This window comes from Malaclemys terrapin, chromosome 24 (genome assembly GCF_027887155.1).
Source record: "Malaclemys terrapin pileata isolate rMalTer1 chromosome 24, rMalTer1.hap1, whole genome shotgun sequence".
Lineage (NCBI taxonomy): Eukaryota > Metazoa > Chordata > Testudines > Emydidae > Malaclemys > Malaclemys terrapin.
Window position 1 is genome coordinate 17,792,529 of NC_071528.1, and position 27,932 is coordinate 17,820,460.

At 40.3% G+C, this 27,932-nt stretch overlaps 1 protein-coding gene and 1 long non-coding RNA gene across 2 annotated transcripts in view; one reads left to right on the forward strand and one right to left on the reverse strand.

Annotated features, from left to right (window-relative positions):
- LOC128828655 (uncharacterized) overlaps positions 1 to 27,932 on the forward strand; it is a 38,447-nt gene that overhangs the window by 6,510 nt on the left and 4,005 nt on the right. The gene's annotated exons all lie outside the window — the stretch shown is intronic.
- Positions 1,221 to 27,836, reverse strand: TPM4 (tropomyosin 4). The gene is made up of 9 exons (XM_054013484.1): positions 27,481 to 27,836; positions 17,365 to 17,490; positions 12,380 to 12,513; positions 9,260 to 9,377; positions 8,701 to 8,771; positions 6,553 to 6,628; positions 4,780 to 4,842; positions 4,624 to 4,693; positions 1,221 to 1,437 (listed from the first exon to the last, which is right to left on the reverse strand). The coding sequence occupies exons 1-9, from the start codon at positions 27,592 to 27,594 to the stop codon at positions 1,355 to 1,357; spliced, it is 855 nt and encodes a 284-aa protein (XP_053869459.1). The 5' UTR covers positions 27,595 to 27,836; the 3' UTR covers positions 1,221 to 1,354.

Consider the following 27,932-nt stretch of genomic DNA (forward strand, 5'->3'; position numbering starts at 1 on the left):
CTGTAGACTTATCTCGATCTTCTACTATGGCCATTGTCGTCATTTAGATTAAGAGCCCTAAATATGCATAGTTCAACTTCTTTATAGGTTACTTTTCAGCCTCCTGGCCATTCTAGTTATCTTTTCTGAGCTTCCTTGCTGAGGTCCCTCCCATTTGTCAATTTAATGAAGTGTGCAGAACTAAACAAAATATTCCAGGTGTGGTTACTAAAGTGGTGTATGCAGAAGGATTATTACCTCTCTCATGATGTCATATGCATACAGCTGAAAACTGAAAAGTATTTGGATTTTTCTGATCAGAGGCATTAGCTTGCTGTTAACAGGTATTTCTTTAAGTTCCTTTGGATTACTTCTCCCTTTTCACTGGTGTCTGCAACTCCTCTGAATGTAATGATGTTACTTCCTCTTGAATAAGATCAGACTTAGGAGATCCCTGTAGTTTTTCACAGGACACTTTGTCATTTATAATAGTTATTTAGGGATCCTCCAGACAATTTACAATCCACGTAACATTGTCCTTAATCAACATGCAAGTATCAATAGAAATATCTATAAAATGATTGGACACTATTAAATGAATGGGTGTCATATTCAGATTGTAATTAAGCTTTTGATTTAATGTCTCTCAAAGTTGTAATCAAATTCAAATCTGCTTGGACAGGAATAAACTACCTAAAATCCTTCTGTTCAAGGAGTAGTTGATTGATTTAAGATACTAGTTATGACAGCATTCATCAGTTTACATCACAGTTGTGAGTGGTTTTATTTTGATGCAGCACACAAAGGGGCATCAATAGCATAGCAAGTGTATCTCTGGATCTGTTTTTGCTGCCTGAAGTTGGGTCTTTGCACCGTTCCTGTTTGCGCGTTCATTATAGTCACTGCTGTCCAGGAAATAAATAACCACTGAAGTAATATGAGTGCTGCAGGTGGGATTTATATTCATTTTTTATTTTGTCCTACATGCCACTTTATTTGAACTTTCTTCCAGTTTTGTTATGTGACCCATCACTTACATTTTAACTAACAACTGGATAGGTTTTGGTTTTTAAAGAAGCAATCTGAGTACAATTAAACTAATTCTCCTAAAAGTATCCTAGTGAGAATTACAGGGCTCTGCTAAAATCTGACCAGACATGTTATAAAAGAACAAATTAAAAGAAGGACATTAATGACATAACTAATCATGGAAAAGAAAAAAAGCAGAGAATGTACAGGTATCAAGGTAGCTTGTTTTTATTTAATTCAGTTTTTACAGAAAAAGACTGACGGACTAGTACTAGGAATTACTCAGAGACTAGTATTAAAGGCAGAATCTTAGTGCAGCAAGGCAAAGCCAAAAGAGGAAATGCATTTACAAAGAGGTCATATCATTGAGTGCGTGGTCAAGCTCCTCACTGATAGCTTTGTACTTCAGCTTCTGAGCATACAGCTCGTCTACAGATCCAAGGGCCCAAGGCAAGATGTTCAACAAGAAATGTAGTAAAACAGTCCACAGCAAGAGATGCATGGTAGAGGATATGTAGAACAATTGGAATGCAGCAAGTGAGGATAAACGGTGGAAAATAAAGATGAGAAGAAAGCATGTAAACAAGATTAGAGAACATTAAACTATAAGGCAAAAGCTATACGCATGTGCTAACTGCCAAAATGTCAGGAGTTTCAATTTCTTATAAAAAAAATTTTCAGTAGAGTTTTAGAAAAGATTTAGAAGCCAGATCTTCCTACTGGTCACAACTGAGTCAGATAACAAACCTTAAAATAAATTCTATTCCTATAAATAAAATAAAATGGCCCCTTGATTAGGTGCAGTTGGTATACAGCAGTGGTCCCCAATGCGGTGCTCATGGGTGCCATGGTGCCCGCCAGGGCATCTATGTGCACCCACGTACTGGCTGACGAGAAGCATCCGCCGAAATGCCACCAAGAAACGGCAACATCAAGAGGCGTCGCCGCGGAAATACTGCCAAGAAGCAGCGTCATCAAGAGTAGGTTGGTTGGTTTGTTTGTTTGTTATGTAACTGCACTCAAAACAACGTAAAACTTTAGAACCTACAAGTCCACTCAGTCCTACTTCTTGTTCAGCCAATCGCTAAGACAAACAAGATTGTTTACATTTACGCAAGATAATGCTGCCTGCTTCTTATTTATAATGTCACCTGAAAGTGAGAACAGATATTCACATGGCACTTCTGTAGCTGGGATTGCAAGGTATTTACATGCCAGATCTGCTAAACATTCGTATGCCCCTTCATGCTTTGGCCAAAATTCAGAGGACTTGCTTCCATGCTGATGAGACTTTTTAAAAAAAATGCATTAATTAAATTTGTTACAATTCTCCCCAAAGGAGTTCAGTATGTCTCCTGCTCTGTGTTTTACCCGCATTCTGCCATATATTTCATGTTATAGCAGTCTCGGATGATGACCCAGCATGTTGTTCATTTTAAGAACACTTTCACTGCAGATTTGACAAAACACAAAGAAGGTACCAGTGTGAGATTTCTAAAGATAACTACAACACTCGACCTAAGATTTAAGAATCTGAAGTGCCTTCCAAAATCTGATCAGGATGGGGTGTTGAGCATGCTTTCAGAACTCTTAAAAGAGCAACACTCTGATGCGGAAACTACAGAATCCAAACCACCAGAAAAGAAAATCAACCTTCTGCTGGTGGCATCTGACTCAGATGATGAAAATGAACATGCGTTGGTCTGCACTGCTTTGGATTGTTATCAAGCAGAACCCATCATCAGCATGAACGCATGTCCTCTGGAATGATGGTGGAAGATGAAGGGACCTATGAATCTTTAGCGCATCTGGCACGTAAATATCTTGCTACTCCAGCTACAACAGTGCTATGAGAACGCTTGTTCTCACTTTCAGGTGACATTGTAAACAAGAAGTGGGCAGCATTATCTCCTGCAAATGTAAACAAACTTGTTTGTCTGAGCCAGGGGTCAGCAACGTTTGGCACGCGGCTCGCCAGGGTAAGCACCCTGGCGGGCCAGGCCAGTTTACTTACCTGCTGACACGGCAGGATCAGCCGATCGTGGCCCCCACGTGGCCGCGGTTCGCCGTCCCGGGCCAATGGGGGCGGTGGGAAGCCGTGGCCAGTACATCCCTTGCCCGCGCCGCTTCTTGCCGCCCCCATTGGCCCGGGACGGTGAACCGCGGCCAGTGGGGGCCGCAAGCAGCCGAACCTGCCACGTCAACAGGTAAATAAACTGACCTGGCCTCCAGGGTGCTTACCCTGGCAAGCCGCGTGCCAAATGTTGCCGACCCCTGGTCTGAGTGATTGGCTGAACAAGAAGTAGGATTGAGTGGACTTGTACACTCTAAAGTTTTACATTGTTTTATTTTTGAATGCAGTTATTTTTGTACATAATTCTACATTTGTAAGTTCAACTTTCATTATAAAGAGATTGCACTACAGTACTTGTATTAAGTGAATTGAAAAATACTATCTTTTATTTTTTAGTGTGAATTTTTTATAATAAAAATAAATATAAAGTGAGCATATAAATAGTATTCTATTATTGTTTAACAGTGCGATTAATTGTGTGGTTTTTGTTTTTGTTTTTTAAATCACTTGACCACACTAATTTTCACCTATAGTCATGGTTTCTGCTGCTTACATTCCTTTGCTATTACTTGTTGCATGTGATCTCTGGGAAGGAGTGGTAGCTATTCTATTCAGAAGAGATGCTAGCACAGCTTCTGGGATTGATACCCTGTCCTTTTTATTGGAACACAATCTCAATCATCCTGAAATTTGGGATCTAGTTTGCTTTTGGACCCAACCATCTGTCTGTAGACTAGTGTGTGGCCCTCACACCTCCAGATTAACTATCACTGTTTTTCTACTGAGAGCTAAGTTTTGAAAAATGTAGGTCCACCAATGACTATTAGCCAGGATGGGCAGGGATGGTGTCCCTAGCCTCTGGGATACCTAGCATTGGCCTCTGTCAGAAAACAGGATAGTGGGCAAGATGGACCTTTGGTCTGACACTGTATGGCCGTTCTTATGCTCTTATGTTCTTCTTCAAGCAATTTACAGGAACAAAGCACATTAATGAACAATATGTCTACATGTATGAATCTCATATGCATAGCTTTCAGTTTATAAGGGACAACTTTTTTTGGAACTCCTCCAAGAAAACTGATTTAGTCTGATAGTCCAACTGACTGGCTTAATCAGGACAAAATGAACATAAATTCAGCTACATGGAGGTAGGGGACACATTCACCCCATGCCAAGGGATTAAATGGTGTTTAATAAGTATAGAATCTGTAATAGAGTGTTATGTTCAGTAGAGCATTCTGTCCTATTAAGAATTCAGACATATTTTAAGTGTTCATTTCTTAATCAAGAGAATAGGCTATCCACAGATTCAGATGACTCTATAGTACTACCAAATGGATGAATTTTTAGGGGAAAATGCTGAGAAAAAAGTAAATATTATAGTATAACTGTGTTTAATGGTTTCGCTACAGGTAATTACAGTAGTATAAAGATTTTCCCCATAATCTACAGACAATACATAGTGCTAGAATTTATTGTTTCTCAGTTTGAAATTGATGGGTCTTGTAAAAACAGTAAAAATTTCAAAAGTAATTTCATACCTTCCAGATCATCAATAGTCTTTTCCAGTTTAGCAACCGTTCTTTCTGCAAACTCAGCACGTGTTTCAGCCTGGAAAAAGATTGTGCAGAATCTTAGATACTGGACGAGAAACAATCTCTGCTGAAATGCAAATTCATTGGGATGGATCGTCTCACCTCCTTGAGTTTGTCAGAGAGAAGCTTGATTTCTTCTTCATATTTATCCTCTTTTTCAGAGTACTGTGAAAACAGGACGAACAATCTGTTAAGAAACTGGTAGGAAAACTAAACATCAGACAGTTTAACTTCTTTGTTAGGCTACTGTTAAGAGCCAACTGGTAGTAGCCTCCTGTCATTCTAAAATGCTTTTCCTTAACTATCATCCCATTTCCCGGATGCAACCATGTCACTTTTCAGAGTAACAGCCGTGTTAGTCTGTATCCGCAAAAAGAAGAACAGGAGTACTTGTGGCACCTTAGAGACTAACAAATTTATTAGAGCATAAGCTTTCGTGGACTACAGCCATGGACTACAACCATGTCACTGTATTTCTTGAGGTTTCTTGTTTGCCCGCTGTCTGAATAAAATTCTGAATGCCTTGTCTTTTGCTTAGGGGCTATATTCTTTGCCTTGGACTATGGCACCATTTACATATAATAAAAAGTGGAGCTGTGTGTGTGTGTGTGTGTGTGTGTGTACGTACACACACCCCTACCTACCTACCTACCTCAAGAAACTCATGTCCTTGAAGTAATTTCAAACCATCCCATCTCCCTGGAACAGGCTATTCTTCAACAAGTGACTTCACTTATTTTCAAGCCCCTCCTCAAAAGTCAGTTATTTGGACTAAAATTCTATCTTTAGTCTCTACTCAGTATCTGTGCCCATTCTGGTACCCAGATACTTGAATTAAATTGTCAGAAGACACAAGAGAAGCGTATGTAAAGTTGGTTACCATGCCCCAATTTTGTTGTTCTTGTAAAACACCTTACCAGCTGTATTGCCTTTGCTTTTCCTCTACACTTCATCCACCATGGCTCATCATTTGACAAGTTCTGTCTGAACTACTCTTGTGAGCTCCTCAGGGCAGAGATCATGTGAATTTCAGTACAATTCCATGTAAAGGTATCCAGCTATATATTACAACTTCTAAAAGGTTCAGTAATAACCTTAGATATATTTCTAGCCTGTTAGTCTTCTGTGCTAGAAAAACTTTGTAAGTGATGCCAGCAAACAGATTCAAAAGTAAAAAGTGTGAGTAATTTGGAGTTAAGACTGTAGTAGCACAACAATGCCCTGTACTACGTGTGCCTTCCCTGAACATGTTTCATTCCCCAAAACTCAAGTATTGAATAACCCAGAAATGCAAAGTTCACTCCAAAACCCCCTTACAAGAGTGTTAACTGTTAATAAATACAACCACACACCAAAAGACATCAACCTCCTTCCCCCAAAAAACCCCTCTCCCAACTGCAAACACTAGAAAAATGGGCACTGCACAGGTAAGATGACACTTACCATACAATACAGTGGTTCATTCCCTCTTCAATTGCTTGACCCCTGCTCCCCCAGCCATACAACTTTGTGAAATCATTCAGTATCAGTTAACATAGCCTCACAATATTACGTAAATTGGTATGCCTTGTAACATACCCTGGGTCTAATATGTTGATAGCACAAGGGACTAATTCTACACAATTAGATCTCCAGTCAGATTGTCCTAGGACCCCTACTACAAGCAAATGTACTGGCTTTCTACAGAAGACTTTTTGGTATCAAATTCACCTTACACACCAATTCCTCCAATAATTCCTCAGTTAATCAATACAAAAAGCATGATAAGTTTTCAGATTCCTCTTTTTTTGTGATTGCTGTAAACTTGTATCACCAACTCTTCATTCTCCTTGCTGAACCTTAAACATTCTGTGTTCTTAATCAGGAAGAACCAACCTTCTCAGACTGAGCCTCCAGGGACTTTAGGTTGTTAGTGACATTTTTTAGTTCTTCTTCAAGGTCACTGCATTTTCTACACAAAGACAAAGGTGATCAGATCAGTTCTTCTCCATATATTATGCTGTTTGGTTTCCAAATGTGCTAAACAAGTAAAATGTGAGCCAACTTGTTAGATACACTCAGTGCACTAAGTTGGTGTACATAGCATTTACAGTTTCCCAAAATATACTATGCTGACTTTTGTAGCAAATAGATTTTTGTAGCAAAATATAGCTTGTTAGGCTTATTTGTTCTGCTTGATTTCCTTTCTTGAATCTTAGAGCTCCATGCTGTCCTCTGTGAACAGGTATCTTCTGTTAATTGTACCAGGAATTTAATTAGAACATAAGAATGGCCGTACTGGGTCAGATCAATGGTCCATCTAGCCCAAGGGTGGGCAAACTTTTGACTCAAGCGCCACATCTGGGTGGGGAAATTGTACGCAGGGCCATGAATGTGGGGCTGGGGCAGGGGGTTGGGGTGTGGGAGGGAGTGTGGGGTGTGGGAGGGGGTGTGGTGTGCAGGAAGGGACTCGGGGGAGGGATGTGGGGTGCAGGAGGGGACTCAGGGCAGGGGGTTGGCATGCAGGAGGCGTGCGGGGTGCGACGGGCTCAGGGCAGGGGGTTGGGGTTCAGGAGGGATGTGACGGGGGCTCAAGGTAGAGGGTTAGGAGGCTCAGGGAAGGGGGTTGAGGTGCGGGGTGCAGGAAGGGTTCGGGCTCAGGGGTGGCAGCGGCGTGCAGCGGGGCTAAGGCAGGCTCCCTGGTGGCCCTGGCCCCGTGCTGCTCCTGGAAGTGTCCAGCGTGTCCAGCAGTGGCTCCTGGGGGTGGGGTAGGGCAGGCGTCTCGGCGCGCTGCCCTCACCTGTGGGTACCAACCCTGAAGCATCCATTGGCCGTGGTTCCCCGTTCCTAGCCAATAGGAGTTGCGGGGGGCGGTGCCTGCAGGCGAGGGCAGCGCACGGAACCCTCTGCCCCCCTTACCCCAGGGGTCGCAGGGACATGGTGCCGGCTGCTTCCAGGAGTGGCACAGGGCCAGGGCAGGCAGGGAGCCTGCCTTAGTCCTGCTGCGCCACGGGGCTGGCAATCCCACGGGCCGGACTGAAAGACCTGATGGGCTGGATCTGGCCCACGAACTGTAGTTTGCCCTCCCCTGATCTAGCCCATGATCCTGTCTTCCAACAGTGGCCGGTGTCAGATGCTTTAGAGGAAATGAACGGAACGGGGCAGTTTCTCAAGTGATCCATTCCCTGTCATCCAGTCCCATCTTCTGGCTATCAGAGGCTTAAAGACACCCAGAGCAAGGGGTTGCGTCCCTGACCATCTTGACTAATAGGCATTAATGGTCCTGTCCTCCACGAACTTATCTAATTCTTTTTTGAACTCAGTTATACTTTTGGCCTTCAAAACAGCCTTGGCAATGAGGTCCACAGGTTGACGGCATTATGTGAAGAAGTATTTCCTTATGTTTTAAACCTGCTTCCTATTAATTTTATTAGGTAACCACTGGTTCTTGTGTGATGGGAAGGAGTAAATTACACTTCCTTATTCACTTTCTCCACACCATTCATGAGCATGCCAGGCTCTCCGATCTAATAGGCTTCCCATCAGGGAATTCGTAGAGATTCCTGAATGACAGGGAACTAAAACTTTTTAAAAATATTTGAAATTTCCATTCTTCAGGAAATTCCATCTCTCACCAGCTCTAAATACTGGCAACCTTTACATTAATGAGATACACTACACCTCTACCCCAATATAACGCGACCCGATATAACACGAATTCGGATATAACGTGGTAAAGCAGTGCTCCGGGGGGGAGCTGCGCACTCCGGTGGATCAAAGCAAGTTCGATATAACACGGTTTCACCTATAACACGGTAAGATTTCTTGGTGCGCAAGGACAGCGTTATATCGAGGTAGAGGTGTACTTGGATCCTACAGTGATGCTACTATGAAAACCCTGAGATAAGGCTCTACATACTATGCAGGCCCTTCCCCTCCCCCCTGCATTCAGGGAACAGATAGGACCTAATAAGGTCTTTCCATCTCTAGTCTGATATTTCAAAATGATTTATGTACATGCAGAACCATTGAACAGCCACTCACAGTTCTGACACCTCAGCACGTTCCTCGGCTCTCTCTAGTTCACCCTCCAAAATGACCAGTTTACGCGCAACCTGCAGAGAGAGGAGAATTATTTTTTCCCTATTTGTTTTCCACAAAGCTCCACATCTCTGCAGGTTTCTTTCTTCTCAGATAAAGGCTAGAAGCAATACCCAGTCTGGAGATATGCAACATATAGACAACACATTACAGAGATCTGGCCCATGCTCTCTTGACACCCTATAATCAGCTGCTAGGGAGAGTGAGCTCAATGCAGGATCCCTTCCGCAGAAGCAGAGAGACTTTCAATGTTCCTAGCATTAGGCAGTGTAAGATGTAACAAGCTCATTTCATGTTAATTCTCAGGTTGTTAGGAACTGCATTTTTGTGGCCTTGCTGTGCCCAAAAATATATTTCAAACTTGAACTACCACTTTATGGAAAGTATACAAATAGTATTAAACAGACTATATGACTGTTTGAAGTTCTTCCAGATACTTTCTTTTATCACTTTCTCACCAAAGCAAACAGCACCTGCTACTTCCATGCAGCGCCATTTTTACCTCTTCATATTTACGGTCAGCCTCCTCAGCAATATGCTTAGCCTCTTTCAGCTGCATCTCCTGAATTTCCATTTTTTCTTCATCCTTCATTGCTCTGTTTTCAATAACTTTCATACCTCTATAGAAGGAAACAAAGCGGATTGTTTCAGAGAGATGGGGTTACTACAAGCCAGTCAGCACATTTAGCCTAACAGGCCCTGTTGTGAACTTCTTAATATCTAACTACTGTGACTTGAACCCAAACCAATCTATCATGCTCTTATTGGCTAACAAAGTTGCTGATAATACTAGTTGGAATGAATCTCTACTTATCAGATTGTCTGAACTTAACAGTGCTTGCAGCTATTGAATGATGCAGGATTCTTCCTTAGCTTATTGTGCTTCTTCCATTTAGCAAGATCCCAATATACTTTAAGTAGATTACATTTATTTGCTTGTATCATTAAAACATATTTGAGCGATACTAGTGGGAACTTTTCTTTTTAAAATTTTACTCAAGTTTGTAGTCCTTAGAATAATTAGGTAAAGAGGAAATAGCTAAAAACAAAATAGCTAAATACTTTTCTCTGTGGCTTTACCCAGGACAAATATTAGTTCATTCAAGACAAACTATTGAGGCCAGGCTTTTGTTTAAATGCTGAGGAAATTGTTTCTTAGAGCTCAAATCTGGAGCAGTTTGTAAACTGTTAGAGTAAAATAATATCAAAGGCCAATGTAAAATTTGTTGGATCCAACATTTCCCCTCCCAACTCATGGCAGCTAATAGTTTCTGGACTCTAGCCTGCAGAGCCAGGGAGCCCTGAAGCCAGGGTGCTGGAACTACAGGGACTGGGGTGTGTGGCAGCACCCCCTAGCTTGAAGTGGTTTCCATCATATACAAGGCTTACAGTTTTGTTCCATGGCTTTCAGCACCCCCATCATAAAAATTGTTCCAACGCCACTGCCACCAAGGCTCATAAGCATATAGAATTCCGAGCACAGCTTTGGTTCTAGAAATTGCAATACCTTTACAGATAGCAGATCCAGCAAAAAACACCAGGTTGAAGAAAAGCCCTTCTTCTGAAGTAAGTGTTCTGGTCTCAAACTCCCATACCCACTGCCTGAGATGCTTGGGTAAAGGATATATATATGATCAGCGCACCCTCTGCCATAAATTAACCAACAAGGCCCTTAGGCATTGGAAGTCTCTTTTATGGTCTATTGATGGGGGAGGCCTTTAGCATCTTAGAATAGATGTCGAGTCACAACAGATTATAGGCCCAGATGGTGCAATGTCCACCCTACATACAGCTACTAGAAGGGTATATATAACATTCTTTGACAATGGGATGCACAGGTATTTACTAGACAGCAGTATAATCTTGGATTTTATTTCTCTAGGAGGGAAATATGGATTGGTGGTTAGAGCAAGGGACAGAGTCAGGACTCTGATTAGATGCTATTTCACTTGAGTGGACAGGCGAAAATATGTTACAAGTATTTTTACAAACAGCATAGTCAAACACATAGATTTGGCATATTAATTATAAAATGCATTGTGTCTAAGTGCATGAAAATCGGGTTCTATTACCAAAGCTGCCAGCAGTGACCTGGTGCAACATCACAGATCTTCACTTACCTCTTCTGCAAAATAGGGTGGTCGATATGTATCTACTTCAAAAGGTAGGTGTATGAGGAGTTGCTCAATAATAAGACTGTAAGTACATGGAATCATTATTGATCAATGGAAGAGGTGAGACTAGAATGTGTGGTCTCTTGGCTCCCTGTCCAATGCCCTTCTCCTTAGATCAACAAGTATTTTAAGGCGGGAAAGCAGAGCTCCAAACAGGAGCCGGCTCAAATGCTGTGCATATTGTATGCATGTGATATAGAAAGTTCATCAAGGTCTGGGAGCCTGTGCAGCTGGAATGTTCAGAAAATTAAGAGCAAGCATATAACAAGTTATACTGTCTATGTGCAAATTATGATTTTTCTGTATTTGTAACTGCCAAATTTCAATATATTTCATGGAGACGACAAAACACCTCTCCAATCTCAGGACTACTCTGCTGCCAACTTTAAAGTTTTTACTTTAGAGAGACATAAGTGTTAAAACCATCAGAAATGTTATTTAATATGATTAGTTCTCACTGTCCTCATTCTTGGAAACACTTGAGTCATTTTTGCTCAGACTTTCAATCTGAGGCAAGGACCAACCTGGAAGCTTTCAGTCCAAATCCTAAGCAATTGTCCAAGTTATAGGCAATTGAAAACAGAGTTCTAATAGAAAGATTTATGCAATTTAGACATTGAATAAGTATATATTATAGGTGGAGCAGTAACAAGCAGTATTAAAACGGCTAAGGGCTCAGTTCAACTCCCACTGAAGTCAGTCATTGACTTCAATGGAAGTTGAATCCAGCTATAAAATAAATTGAGAGGCAAAGTTAAATAGTGTTTGGGGCTAACAATTGAGAATTCTTCTATTTTAATTATCTGACTGTATGAACTGAGTGTTGAGAGCTGCATCAGATGTCTTTGCAGCCTTAGCTTGAGATTTCCATGAGGATTAGTGATGCGTTCAATGGTATGTATTCTCCTGAATTGCACTCAGCAACCTTAGTTGTAACTTCATGCAGTTTTATGTTTAATTTTTATTATAGTATCATAAGAGTGTGCATAGTGCTCAAGAGGTAAATAAAGATAACAGTTTTTCCCAGTGGAGATAACAGGCTTTGTTAAAGAAAAATGGGACACAAATTACAATAGATCATGGTGGGAAAGAAATAGGTTAGACAGCTGGAGAGGAACAGGACAAGGGAGAATATAGCCCTTGGGAAGTTTAGCTTCCCCAAAAGGGCAGCTGGGATGTATATGATATACTGAAAGTTTTTTGTCATTTTTTGGATGAAACGGGAAATGTCTAGACAATGGGAACAGCTTATTAACCAGAGCAGTAACACTTTTATGATTGTGGCCCTTTATTTCTCACAATACTAAAAGTAGCATCTGAAAGAGTGAGTGGGAAACGGAACTTAAGTGCACCAAGTCTTTAAAACCTTCAAAGACTGTTAAAGTAGCCTACTACTGGGATCTTCTGATGTAAGTCACTTCTCTGCATTGTTCCTTTTGGATGCCTACCTCTCACTTTCATCTGCTGCCTTCTCTGCCTCCTCCAGTTTCTGCAGGGCTGTCGCCAGACGTTCTTGGGCACGATCCAGCTCCTCTTCCACTAGCTGGATACGCCGATTCAAAGCTGCCACTTCACCTTCTGCCTATGCAAAACAATCAAACAGCACTGGTTAAATAAAACCCAACTAGCTAGACACCAATAATTCAAAAATGATCACCTCTAATTACTTCATTTTCACTATTTATATGCATGGAACTCTAGGAAGAGATGCTTTCTAGTTTTTTAGCTATATAACTATAGGAATTTCAAAATATAGAATGTTTTTATTAAAAATACACCCACACTTTCTCTTCCTCATCACACAGAATTAACCATTAAAAATCTGTTTAACAAGAAAAACATTTTCAGCTAATTGTACTGTGGAGATGGGAGGTTCTACATGTAGAAATCTGGTTGGAACTTTTTTCTTCTAACTCCCAAATGGCTCAGTCCAGAAATTCCACATTTGGCTTATAGTTTTGGTCTTGTCAAAGATCCTAACCCTAGCTTTGGATGGCTTACTAATGGAATTTAGTTAAAGCAACTTCTGTGTACAGTAGGGGCTCCACTGTCTATAAATCTCACATAGTTTATAAATGGGGATTGGCCAGGGGATGGTCTGGGAGCCACCAGGGGAAAGTTACTCATCTGCTTGCATGTGGCACAGCAAGAAACTTTCAAAAAATAATTCCACTTTGTTTTATCCCACTTCTATATAGCCCTCTGAGACTGGGCAGAGAGGGGAGAAAATAGGAGATAGGGAGACAATCTGGGGCCCATGGTGGAAACTGGGGGGGGAGAGGGGGGCTGGTCTGATGAACTCTTCTTGTTGATAGGATTCCTGTCATTTATACAATTCTTGATTATTATTTTTTTTAAAATATGGAATTCCCATTACAGTGAAAAAATGTAGTAGGCATCTTGCAGTACTGAGTTATATTAATATCTAAGATAACCCAATCCTGCAAGAATGTTCAAAGGGACAGATCACTAATTCTGAGCCGTCACATCTCCCAGATGCCTCTTGTGACTTGCCAGAATCTTTCAGAAGGATTCTCTAATGGCATAAAGTTTCACTGGTGAAATTCAAGGCAGATTAATGTGGTTTAGCTTTGATTAAATTGGGATGTGGAAAGTCAAATTTACAGGTTTTGGCCATTGAATCCAAAACTGACATTCTGAAATTCCACTTTGTCTATGAAGAACAGTGCAAATGTATTTTTTAAATGTGAAACAGTTTGAATTACTGCTCTTTAATCCATCCTCTGTTTTTGTTTTCAGCATAAAGGTTTGGTGAAAAATACTGGACAATATAATGGTCTTGGGAGAAAAAGTTAACACAAAGTTTTGCTATAAAATGAGACAATAAAATTTTTACCATAATCTAAAAGTGTTTTATCAAAAAGCACATACACTTCCTGCTATATGGATAGGTTTTTCTAAATCACTTAACTTCTTTAATAATCTGGAAGGAAAATACTATGTTAATTAAATATGTATATGTCTTGTTGGTCTAGGACAGTAGTCCCCAAACTTTTTACCTTGCATCCCCCTTTACCCTGTCTGTGCCCCTCCATGGGCTGGGAGTGACGCCATGGCTCTGGGAGGGGAGGGGGACATGGACGGGGTAAGGTGACCAAGGCTGGGGCTGGCAGCCAGGGACCTGGGGGCGGCGCTGGCAGCTAGGGCCAGGAGCGGAGCTGGGTGGCGCTCCCTCCCCACCTCCCTATGGTCTAGGAGGTATATCAATATTGCCATCAGAGAGAAGCAGTTCTAGGATTTAAATCTCCAACTTCTTAGGATGTCAACTTGTCCCATACTGGAGACATCTCATTAATGTAGAGTGGTTTCAGAGAAAGATAAATTAAATATTAGAGGGTTGAGTGTTTAGTACCTAAAATCTTTCCTCATGCCAAATATGGATAGCTTGGGCCCAACAATAATTAAGGGAATCTGAAGGTGAAAACAGGAGACAAGGGAGGGTTTACCTAGCAGACATGGTTTGAAAGTGAGCAATAAAATATCAGGAAATACTTCCTAACAATTAGATCTGTTTAAAGACTGTTGAATAGTCTGAGAAGTAGTTAAAGCCCCATCACTGGAATAACTCACAACTAGACTAAACAAGGTAGTGAAGAAATGTTGTAGGCAGCAATCTCGCAATGCATACATCAAGACAAGCTGATCAAATTAATCCCTTCTATATATACTGAGTAAAAGGAACCATATTATACTAAAACACAGACTATTTGGAAAAAAGCAAATAACTGTTGGCTGGTGGATTTTTGTATGACAGGTGCTAGGGTGCCTCCTATTTTCCTAGTGCAGTTTGGTTATTCAATTTTTCTAATCACAAGTCAGTCAGCATTTCATTTGTTCTCTTCTTAAGTACTATTTATTGAATGTGCAGATCGCATACAAAAACTACTGATATCTTAGAAAAGCCATCTATAGCAATCCAGCACTGGTAACCTCCTTCACCAGATGCTTTCAGCTTAAAATGCAGTGTTAATGAAACAGGATTCCAACCTGTAACAAGCATCTCCCGAAGATAGGGTTGCCAACTGTCTAATCACACAAACCCAAACACCTTTGCCTGTCCCCTGCTCCAAGGCCTCACTCTTTCCCCAAGGCTTTCCCCCTTTCACTCCATCCCCCCTCCCTCCGTCGCTTGCTGTCCCCCACCCTCACTCACTCTCACCAGGCTGGGGCAGGGGATTGGGGTACAGGCTCTGGGGCTGAAGGTTGGGGCTGGGGCCAAAGGTTTGGAGTGTGTGAGAGGGCTCTGGGCTGAGCCTGGGGCAGAGAGTTGGAGTGCAGGAGGGGGTGTGGAGTGCAAGCTGTGGGAGAGAGTTTGGGTGCTGGAGGGGGCTCAGGGCTGGGGCAGGGGATTCGGGTGTGGGAGGAGATGAGGGGTGCGGGCTCTGGGAGGGAGTTTGGGTGCAGGGGGTTGGTGTGGGGTGTGAGTGTGAGGTGCAGGCTCCAGCCAGGAGGTGCTTACCTGCCTTAACCCCACTGCGCCGCCAGACTTTTAGCACCTAAAATATCCCAGTTTGGCTTCAGTAGCCTCTATGAGATAGAGCCCGATTCCGGGAGACTCCCGGCAAAATTGGAAGGGTTGGCAACCATACCTGAAAACGGATATGTGGCTACTTGAAAGTTGGAGACCGTTTGACCCAACCTTTCTTCAGTTAAAGCCTGCCACAATCTACAGTGAAAGTAATTCACTGGATCCATGTGGTAAAAGACCAGGAAGATCCCGGGATGGCTAATCACATACACGTGTGAAACCAGCAGTCTCAATCGGGAGCGCATGGGGAGCATTCTTTACATGCTCTGAGGCTTACAATAGTGGATAGGGTGACAAACATCCCACTATTAGGGGCTTTGTCTTATTTTTCACACTTGCTGTCTGGTCACCCTAATAGCAGAGGGTTGCTCTATTAAAGTCAGCAAGAGTTAAGTTATTTTTCCAGCATGTTCAGTTTTTTTCAACCTATGTTAAAGTAACATGTAGTTTAAGAGAAGGGGGAAATTGCTTAGAGCTCTCCTTTGGGAGAGATTTTATTAAACTGCACATTCAGATTCTGCTTGTAACTTTAGCTTTCTACTTCTAAAAAAGCTACTTAAAGGCAGCAAGTTATCCATCTGGAATGAATGACAAAGGAAAGTGAACGGAAGGACTTCATCAGTCTCTGCATGAAGAAAAAGAAAGTCTGTCCCATGCTCTCCAGGACGGCACATGGTGGTGGTGAGGCTGGAAGGGAAGAGTCTGGCCTGAATGGAGCTATTGGAGGAAGAACAGTTTCAGCAGCAAGGCAGTGCTGTGCCCCAGCAGCAGAGGGATAGCTCAGGAGTGGAAAGGGCTATAAGTCAGGCCATTTCTCCAGGGCTGCTTCAGGCACTCAGTAAATGATTCAGGTTCATCTGTAGGTATCAGTAAAGCACTTTAGTCAGGCTGAGGACCCAGGGAAGGTTTGTGTGGGAGTGCAATTACAGGAATTGGCTGCATGTATCCTCAGAGTTTCTGTGTAAGAATTCAAAGTAAAGATCACCAGATCATCTAGTTTGATCTCCTATACACCATAGGCCACTGAACCCCACCCAATCACCCCTGTATTGAGCACAGTAACTTGGATTAAACTCTCCTGGCCTGCCTATTCTCAGCCTGTGGCACACAATGGTTTAGTCTCCCCCTGGAAATAGGCTGTCCAAGAGAGAAGTCTCTCATGTAATTGTGGGTTTGTGCAGCATGTTTGGGTTGTACAATATCTGGATGGTAAGGTAAGCAAACTGCTACTGTAGATGGGATTGTAAATTTAACTGATAATGTGCTTGATTCTTAGTGATTGTGTCAGTGGAATTTGCACCTGCCCAGCATTAACTCAGAGGGCTAGATCCTCATCTATGGCTGAGGAAAACTGGAGTGCAAAGTGTCTTTAAGCCACCAGTTCTAGGGCCTTTCTGTGTCAGGCCAATCCTCTGCACAAGTTACAGCAGCTGTCAGGCTGTTCTTACTTGTATCAACTGCCAACAGTCCCAAGGGGCCACTATGTCAGTTGGGGATTACTAGGGTACTTGGAAGCCCCCCATCATGTTCCTTCTGCCAGTAACAGGGAGGGGTAACTGTACAGGAAATGGCTCTAAAATATCTGATGGTCCTACACAGGGGAGCATCTCCTGGGAATAAGTAAGCTGGTTTTAGGATACTCTTGTGCTGGTGGATCAGTAGGAAGCTTCCTAATGCAGCAACAGATGTAATCCTAGATAACCAATATCATTTTTTTGTGGGGGTGGGGAGTTATGTACCTCAACCATGACATAATTGTCTCTGCCTTTTTCCTTTGGGCAAACTTAAATTAACACTAAATCAAATATACAACCAATATCCTGTGTGTTGTAAAATATACCATTTCTAGTTAGTTACACATCTGCATTCTGTGCAGGTACATACATCTGTTGCCTTCTTATCAGTCTGTTCCAGTTTTTCCTGAGCATCTTTGAGAGCTTCTGAGTATTTATCCAGTTCATCTTCAGTTCCTTTTAACTTCTTCTGGAGTGCCACCAGCTCATCCTCTACCTTTTGAGAAAGAAAAATAAGTTGTGAACATTCTGACACATTGGTTCCTCTGCTTATAGATAAGGATAGCCAAAAACTTCTTCCTACTATTCGTTTTAAATTATGTTAAGATGTTTTTAAAGTGATGCCATGGAGAGATATCTAATTGTGGATTTTTCAAAGTCGCTCTGTAACTTCAGTTGTTTAGATGCCAAGTAGCCTACACAGTTTTACAGTATGCTAATAAACCTAACATGGCAGCTGAGCAAGCTGTTTGGCATTCACATAATGAACATAAGAATCACCCTACTGGGTCAAACCAAAGGTCCATCTAGCCCAGTATCCTGTCTTCCGACAGTGGCCAGTGCCAGGTGCCCCAGAGGAAATGAACAGAACAGGTAATCATCAAGTGATCCATCCCTGTTGCTTATTCCCAGCTTCTGTCAAACAGAGGCTAGGAACACCATTCCTGCCCATCCTGGCTAATAGCCATTGATGGACCTATCCTCCATGAATTTATCTAGTTCCTTTTTGAACCCTGTTATGGTCTTGGCCTTCGCAACATCCTCTGGCAAGGAGTTCCACAGGTTGCCTGTGTGTTGTGTGAAGAAACACTTCCTTTTATTTGTTTTAAACCTGCTGCCTATTCTGAAACCATGCTATATCCATGTTTCTAAACTGATTTAGCAAACCTCACCTATGAGGAAAATTTTTTAAAATATGCATTTTTAGTCTTGAGAAAAGACTGAGTGGGGACCTGATAACAGTCTTCAAATATGTTAAGGGCTGTTATAAAGAGGGTGGTAATCTGCTGTTCTCTATGTCCACTAAAAGTGTCACAAGAAGTAATGGGCTTAATCTGCAGGAAGGGAGATTTATGTTAGATATTAGGAAAAACTTTAACTATAAGCATAGTTAAGCTCTGGAATAGGCTTTCAAGGAAGGTTGTGGAATCCTTGTCATTAGAGGCTTTTAAGAAAAGGTAGACAAACACCTGTCAGGGATGGTCTAGGTATACTTGGTCCTGCTTCAGCATAGAGGGCTGAACTACATGACTTCTTGAGGTCCTTGCCAGTGCTACATTTCTATGATTCTATAACTCAGCTGTTGTAAGTAGGCATAACTCCACTTACTTCAATTTAGCTATGACAACGTACACAAGTTGAGAATCTGACCCCATACATCCATGGATAGAGTAACCGTCTATGTTGCCCTGGTCTGAAATAAAAAATTATGCTAGCACAGTGTGCTCCTTCTCAGGGAAGGCAGGGACAAGCTTGTCCCCATCACTGGCATTCTACCTACAGTACTGTCATTGAATCCTGATAATAAAGAAAATGTCATGTATATAGGAAAAATGCATTATACCCAGTATCCCTGAGTTCAGGGAGACTCTTAATGAAACATACATTTGAAACATTATGAAAAATAAATTCTGTGTATGTCTTTTACTCTTTGGACTGTGTTGCCCTTTGTTTATAGGCTATAGCCCACTTGGTCCATATGTAAATACAACACTGGATCTATTGTCTCCTTAACATATGCATGAGGATAGAGAATGAATCACAGAAGTACAGGTATTAAGCAGAGTAGAGTTTAGAGTCCATATCTTCCTTAGCAAGCACTGCTACGCTTCACTTGGTAAATTGAGGCATTGCTTGAAATATGTTGAATATGATCACGGCAAATGTGTTATCTGAAATACAGAGGTACCATCCACTCACTGAGATAGTTATTTTGTTAGATTTGATGGTCATAACATTATTTCCCTAAAGATTCAGAGCTTTAAACCATATATGGTTCTCCAATGGAAGGAGGGACATATGGGTCATCTAAGGTATGTTCCATTTTATCTCATTATCACTCGACCATACCATATAAACCCATACTGTATTCTAAAAAGTTGCTATTTATATCCTGCTGGGAGACTGCCAGATGACAAATTGCTCCCTGGAGAATTTCTATTATCATGAGACTTCTTGCTGATAACATAACTGGTGTGCCTGCAGACTGTCTGATCTGTCATTGAACTCGTAATACCACCTTTGTTCTGTTCTATCCTGGGAATAGTTAATTCATTGGGGAGAATGATGGTTTAACTCATCCCTTGAATAAGTTCAGTCTATTAAAACAGTTAATTTAAATCACCTTTATCTGTATGTTAATTTTTAGTGCAGTCCTTTTACTTTGTTAATTGTACCCTGGAGGATATCTTTATGATTTTGATTAGCATGTTGTGTATGTACATTGTTATACATTTCTGTACTTGTGCTCAAAGTAGCCTGATGCTGTGGAAAAAAGGGCTAATGTAATACTAGGCTATATTAATGGGAATATTGAGAAGGAGTAAGGTAATATTACTTCTGTATATAGCATTGGTCTGACTACAACTGGAATACTGTCTCCACACTTTTTAAACAGAAAGTTGCAAAATTTGAGAGTATTCAGAGAAGAGCAACAATAATGATTTGTGGTCTGGAAAATGAACCTTACAATGAGAGACTAAGGGCTGTCTTTGCTAGCATTTTTTACCTTTTTTATTGCCAATTGACGCATCATAGTTAATGCCTTTATAAAGACTAGTCTGGACAGTTCACAGATGTTTGTGGTTTATACCAGGGGTCGGCAACCTTTCAGAAGTGGTCTGCCGAGTCTTCATTTATTCACTCTAATTTAAGGTTTTGCGTGCCAGTAATACATTTGAACGTTTTTAGAAGGTCTCTTTCTATAAATCTGTAATATATAACTAAACTATTGTTGTATGTAAAGTAAATAAGGTTTTTTAAATGTTTAAGAAGCTTCATTTAAAATTAAAGTAAAATGCAGAGCCCTCCGGACCGGTGGCCAGGACCTGGGCAGTGTGAGTGCCACTGAAAACCAGCTCGGGTGCCGCCTTTGGCACATGTGCCACAGGTTGCCTACCCCTGGTTTATACTAAGTTGATCCCTAAAGAAGTGCAAGATATTTAGTTTATCAAAGAAAAGGTTAACCAATGATTTAATCATGGTCTATAAGTACCTAGGTAGGGAGGAGATATTTGCTACTAGAGGGCTCTTTAATATAGTAGAAAAAAGTATAGCAAGATCCAGTGGCTGTAAATTGAAGTCAGCAAAATTCAAGCTAGAAATGAGATACAGATTTTTAGCAGTGAAAGTAATTAATCGTTGAAACAGATGAGGGGTGTGGTGAACTCTCCATCACAGGTAATCTTTAAGTCAAAACTGGATAATTTTTAAAATGATACACTAGTTGACTTCAATTTATTGGGTTAGATGCAGGATGACAGCATGAAATACTATAGTCTGAGTCTTTTATGAGGTCAGACTAGGTGATCATAATACTCCCTTAGTGCCCTTATACTCTATGTTTATAATCTAAATGCCCTTGGAAAATATTAAAAACTACAATTTTAAAAATTCCAAATCCAACAATTTGACCTAAGACCCTAATAAAAGTGACAAAGCAAAGCAAATAAAAATTCCTTCCATGAACACCATAGTTACCACCCCTCTAAGTCATTGAATTTCTCTGATCCTCAGTTCCCCATACATTGAAGACAACTTAACTAGGCACTCAGCTACTATAGTGATTGGGGGGCATGTAAGTATCCCCAAAAATCATAACCAAAAGTTTAATACTATGTATAAAGTAGGGTGGTCAAGCGAATAAAAAATTAATCGCGATTAATCGCACGATGAAACATATTAATCACGATTAATTGCGCTGTTAATAATACTATTTATATAAATATTTGTGGATCTTTTCCACATTTTCAAATATATTGATTTCAGTTACAACACAGAATACAAAGTGAACAATGCTCACTTTATATTTATTTTTATTATAAATATTTGCGCTGTAAAAATAAAAGAAATAGTATTTTTCAATTCACTTAATACAAGTACTGTAGTGCAATCTCTTTATCATGAAAGTTGAACTTACAAATGTAAAATTATGTACAAAAATAACTGCATTCAAAAATAAAACAATGTAAAACTTTAGAGCCTGCAAGTCCACTCAGTCCTATTTCTTGTTCAGCCAATCAAGTTTGTTTCATTTGGAGGAGAGAATGCTGCCCACTTCTTGTGTACAATGTCACCTAAAAGTGAGAACAGGTGTTCTCATGGTACTGTTGTAGCTGGCATTGCAAGATATTTACGTGCCAGATGTGCTAAAAATTCATATGTCTGTTCAACCACCATTCCAGAGGACATGCGTCTATGCTGATGATGGGTTCTGCTCGATAACAATCCAAAGCAGTGCAGACCAACGAATATTCATTTTCATCATCTGAGTCAGATGCCACCAGCAAAGATTGATTTTCTTTTTTGGTGGTTCAGGTTCTGTAGTTTCCGCATCGGAGTGTTGCTCTTTTAAGACTTCTGAAAGCATGTTCCACACCCCATCCTGATCAGAGTTTGGAAGCCACTTCAGATTCTTAAATCTTGGGTTGAGTGCTGTAGCTATCTTTACAAATCTCACATTGGTACCTTCTTTGTGTTTTGTCAAATCTGCAGTGAAAGCGTTCTTAAAACGAACAACATGCTGGGTCATCATCCGAGACTGCTATAACATGAAATATATGGCAGAATGCGGGTAAAACACAGAGCAGGAGACATACAAATCTCCCCCAAGGAGTTCAGTCACAAATTTAATGAACACGTTATTTTTGTAACGAGCATCATCAGCATGGAAGCATGTCCTCTGGAATGGTGGCCGAAGCATGAAGGGGCATATGAATGTTTAGCAGATCTGGCATGTAAATACCTTGCAATGCCAACTGCAAAATTGCCATGTGAACTTCTGTTCTCATTTTCAGGTGACGTAAATAAGAAGCAGGCAGCATTATCTCCTGTAAATGTAAACAAACTTGTTTATCTTAGCGATTGGCTGAACAAGAAGGAGGACTAAGTGGATTTGTAGGTTCTAAAGTTTTACACTGTTTTGTTTTTGAGTGCAAAAAAAAATCTACATTTGTAAGTTGCGCTTTTGTGATAAAGAGATTGCACTGTGGTACTTGTATGAGGTGAATTGAAAAATACTATTTATTTTGTTTATTATTTTACAGTGCAGATATTTGTAATAAAAATAATATAAACTGAGTACTGTACACTTTGTATTCTGTACTGTAATTGAAATCAATATATTTGAAAATGTAGAAAAACATCCAAAAAAAATTAATAAATTTCAATTGGTATTCTATTATTTAACAGTGCAATTAAAACTGCAATTGATCATGATTAATTTTTTTAATTATGATTAATTTTTTTGAGTTAAATGCATGAGTTAACTGCGATTAATCAACAGCCCTAGTATAAAGATTTTTTTCCTTTGGGGGTTTCTTCCCATTCAGCTGTTTGTTTCCTCCCCTTCAGATCTCCTATGCACAAAGGCCCATAATATGGTATCTTTTTTCTAGCAGAGGGGGACACTGGATATTCCATCAGAAGTTTGTCATTATTATTCCTTGAGTACACTTGATAAGTCACTTTAGAGTGGCACAATGGTAATTTCATCTTTGTGCTGTGCATGCTGGGAATACATTTTGCTCTCTTAGACTAGGCCAGTGTAATTCAAGAGTAACTACAGAAGTAGAGGTAGTTATTCTGGATTAATACTGGTGTAATTGAGAAGAGAATTTTTGCTATCTCAAGCCATGCTCTCAGACTCTGCTGACATCAGAGTGGGGGCTTAGATCTGAGTCCTGTTCTCAGATTTTCCACATTGTGCCACTATTGGGCAGGCTTTTTCTTTTATATTTTTTAGCTTCTTTTTCAGTTACAGCTACAAACAACTTTCCATTATAAAACTGGTTTTGTTGCTTATCACTTTGCCAAATTTTAACTGTTTGGGATGAAATTTTGCATGCCATGTGTCTCCTGCAGGTTGAATTTTTTGGGAACATTTCAGCCAAAACAGTTCAGCTGCTTCAGAGAATGAGAATATGGAAAAATACATCATTTTGCCCCTGTTAAAAATGCTGATAAACCTTTTATTTGAGCAGCTCTAGTGCCCCATGCTTTGGAACAAGAACTTGAAATTTGGTAGGGTAAGTGGCCTTTATGTCAGGGATGTACCTTTTGCAGTCACATTGAAAATCTAGCCAAATTTGACGACGTTATAAGTCTTTGAAAAAAATCACAGTACGCACATGCTCAGAGTCTGATTTTAGCAGCTTAAAAAGCTCCAAAGCATCATCACTGAGCATGCTCAAGCCTCTCACAGCTCCTACTGCTAATCAGACTGCATGTGCATCATCCCCACAGAGAAACTGAGGGTGTTTCATCCCCTCAGCATTCTTATGTGTGACCAGACCTGTGCATTGTGTTGGGATGGAGCATGCGTAGTCTGGCTATAAGGAGAGCACCATAGAAAAGCTCGTGAGGATGTTAATAATTTTGTATTCACTGCAGGAATTGGGTACACTTAATAATGAAGATAACAAAGAAAATAGTGAATAACTACCCATTCACTAAGCACCATACATCTTGTGCACTGAATGAAGTAGGGTTGTGTGGAAAAAAAATAGCACATGATAGTCTAATTACTTGATCATAATGTGCATGCATAAGGGTTGCTATACAGTGTTTAGAACGTTTTGAGTACTCCTGTTATATCACTAATACTATAAATAAGGAATAATTGGAATTTTTTTCACCTCTTTAAAAGCAGAGATCATAGTGGATTCTTTATATTTTTAAATTCTGTTCCCACCGGGTCTCTACATACACTATTGGTTTTAGGTTGATGGGACATGGACTGAGATGGTAAAAATTATTTTTAAAGCAAATAATGTAAACTTAAATATAACTTCAATTAAAATTAAATACATTTTTTCCACTTGGATGCAGCTTTTTCCTTTTCAAATCAATCCTTTTACTTTTCAACTTTAAGCAACCTTGTATAGACAACTGGGATTGCGCAGCCTCCCTTGTCTTTTTCAGATAAAGGGTGCCTTCCCTCTCCTCCATCAAAACTTGAGCAAAAACACTGACTTTGTGAAGCATTTCAGCTACAATTATTGTTCAACATTCTGTGTTTATTCAGAATTGCATTCTTTTATGCCTGGTCTTCGGGGTGAAACTGATGAGCCTTAAGTAGTACTGACCCTCTGAACTTGTCTCATGTGGAACTTATAGTCTGGAATATAAAAAGGAATAACATAAAAAAGCATCTTTTAAAAAGTGGAAGTCAAATCCTAGTGAGGTAAATAGAAAGGAGCATAAACACTGCCAAATTAAGTGTAAAAATATAATAAGAAAATCCAAAAAGGAGTTTGAAGAACAGCTAGCCAAAAACTCAAAAGGTAATAACAAAATGTTTTTTAAGTACATCAGAAGCAGGAAGCCTGCTAAACAACCAGTGGGGCCCCTGGATGGTCAAGATACAAAAGGAGCACTTAAAAGACGATAAAGTCATTATGGAGAAACTAAATGAATTCTTTGCTTCAGTCTTCACGGCTGAGGATGTTAGGGAGATTCCCAAACCTGAACCGTCCTTTGTAGGTGACAAATCTGAGGAATTGTCACAGATTGAAGTGTCACTAGAGGAGGTTTTGGAATTAATTAACTTAACAGTAGCAAGTCACCGAGACCAGATGGCATTCACCCAAGAGTTCTGAAAGAACTCAAATGTGAAATTGCGGAACTATTAACTATGCTTTGTAACCTGTCCTTTAAATCAGCTTCTGTACCCAATGACTGGAAGATAGCTAATGTAACGCCAATATTTAAAAAGGGCTCTAAAGGTGATCCCGGCAATTACAGACCCGGTAAGTCTAATGTCAGTACCAGGCAAATTCGTTGAAACAATAGTAAAGAATAAAATTGTCAGACACATAGAAGAATATAAATTGTTGGGTAAAAGTCAACATGGTTTCTGTAAAGGGAAATCATGTCTTACTAATCTATTAGAGTTCTTTGAAGGGGTCAAAAGTGAGGTGGCAAAGTTTGCAGATGATACTCAACTACTCAAGATAGTTAAGACCAAAGCAGACTGTGAAGAACTTCAAAAAGATATCACAAAACTAAGTGATTGGGCAACAAAATGGCAAATGAAATGTAATGTGGATAAATATAAAGTAATGCACATTGGAAAAAATAACCCCAACTATACATACAATATGATGGGGGCTAATTTAGTTACAACTAATCAGGAAAGATCTTGGAGTCATCGTGGATAGTTCTCTGAAGACGTCCATGCAGTGTGCAGCGGCAGTCAAAAGCAAACAGGATGTTAGGAATCATTAAAAAAGATTAAATAAGACGGAGACTATCTTATTGCCCTTATATAAATCCATGGTATGCCCACATCTTGAATACTGCATACAGATGTGTTCTCCTCATCTCAAAAAAGATATACTGGCATTAGAAAAAGTTCAGAGAAGGGCAACTAAAATGATTAGGGGTTTGGAACAGGTCCCATATGAGGAGAGATTAAAGAGGCTAGGACTTTTCAGCTTGGAAAAGAGGAGACTAAGGGGGGACATGATAGAGGTATATAAAATCATGAGTGGTGTGGAGAAAGTGAATAAGGAAAAGTTATTTACATGTTCCCATAATATAAGAACTAGGGGCCACCAAATGAAATGAATGGGCAGCAGGTTTAAAACAAATAAAAGGAAGTTCTTCACACAGCACACAGTCAACCTCTGGAACTCCTTACCTGAGGAGGTTGTGAAGGCTAGGACTATAACAGGGTTTAAAAGAGAAGTAGATAAATTCATGGAGGTTAAGTCCATTAATGGCTATTAGCCAGGATGGGTAAGGAATGGTGTCTCTAGCCTCTGTTTGTCAGAGGGTGGAGATGGGTGGCAGGAGAGAGATCACTTGATCTTTACCTGTTAGGTTCACTCCCTCTGGGGCACCTGGCATTGGCCACTGTCGGTAGACAGGATACTGGGCTGGATGGACCTTTGGTCTGACCCAATATGGCCATTCTTATGTTCAGAAGCGCTGCAGGAAGTGCTGTATTTGACCTGAATCTGAAGGTCAATATAAAATCCCTGTTAGTATTGGTATGGTGCCTGCACTCCAACACTAGTCATTGGTGCATTGGAATACAAATAAACATATTGTAATCCTCTTCCAATCTCATTTAGCAATGACTGCATGTTTGTGGAAAATATTTTAATGTGTCTAAACCTCTTAGTCTTTACTATAAAACACATTTTACTTAGAACACTTTTGTGCTATGATGATCTCTTTTTGTTTTGCGATATTTAATCACTAGAGAGGAGTGATTTGTAACAAAGGACACCCAAGTGACTCAAAATGTTTGAGTTAGATCTAAATCCTACTGCATTAGACAGTTGTGGTTTGATCTGTGTACTCTGCCAATGTAAAAATCCCAAATACAGCATTAGCAATGCATTCCTAGAGTTCTCCATAAGATTAGTTCACACAAATAACTTACCTCAATTTCAGGATTCAATATTTCTGATTATTCCCAATAACAGAAATCCTACCATACTATCTGGAGTAGGTGGTCTCGGTCAGTTGGTACTCAAATGAGGGACATTTCTCACACTGAGGAATAGTTAGGTGATCTGCATTAATTTTGCCTCAAGCTTAGGTTTAATTCATGATCAGGCATTGCCTAGGAAAAATCTAACAGCTCTACCACTGTGTATCATCCTTGTTTAAGATATAAAGCTCTGGTCTCTTCAAGGAAGGTGCAAGCTCAAGGAAATTAAACTAGGAATCTTGTAGGATTCAAAAAAGGAACTCTCTGAAGTACACTGAGTAGTCTAGAAATGCTGCTGACCTCACTGAGTCCCAAATCAAAATGGATGAGCAAATAGGAAAAGTTAACAGATTGTCCCATCTGCATGCATGAAATATATTACCAAAATGCAAAATACTTCAAAGGAGGGTATGCAGAAAAATAGAGGAGACCTAACAATATTGTTCTGTTTCCTCACCATCACAAAGATATGCTACTTACATTTTTAATATGTTATTACAATTTTCTCCATAATGTAGATATACAACTGTTTTTATTCCTACTCACCTGTTTGCACTTGTCCTCAGCTGCTTTCTTGTCTGCTTCAGCCTGTTCAGCTCTATCAATTGCATTCTCCTTATCTAGCTTCAGCATCTGCATCTTTTTCTTGATGGCTTCCATTTTTGCTGGAGGATGGTGTTGTGTCTCTCTCACACAAGAGAAGAAAAGCTTTGCAAGAACAAACTTGTAGTAAACAGTCTTAAAAATAGGTTGTGAAAGTAGTAGAGCACTGCTCTAGGCGTGCAGCACAGTGAACCCTTGAATGATTGTAGTTAGCTTTAAAGTCTCAAAGACCCTTACTCAATATTTTGGATGCAGCCCAAATCCCTGGTCCCCCCCCCAGCCCCAGACCTTTCATGTGCAGCCTTTCTAAGGAACAAGCTGGAAGCGATTCACTAGGGGACTCTTAAGCACTCAGTCATCTCCTTATTTGGGTGTCTGTTTTCTTAAAGGAAAAA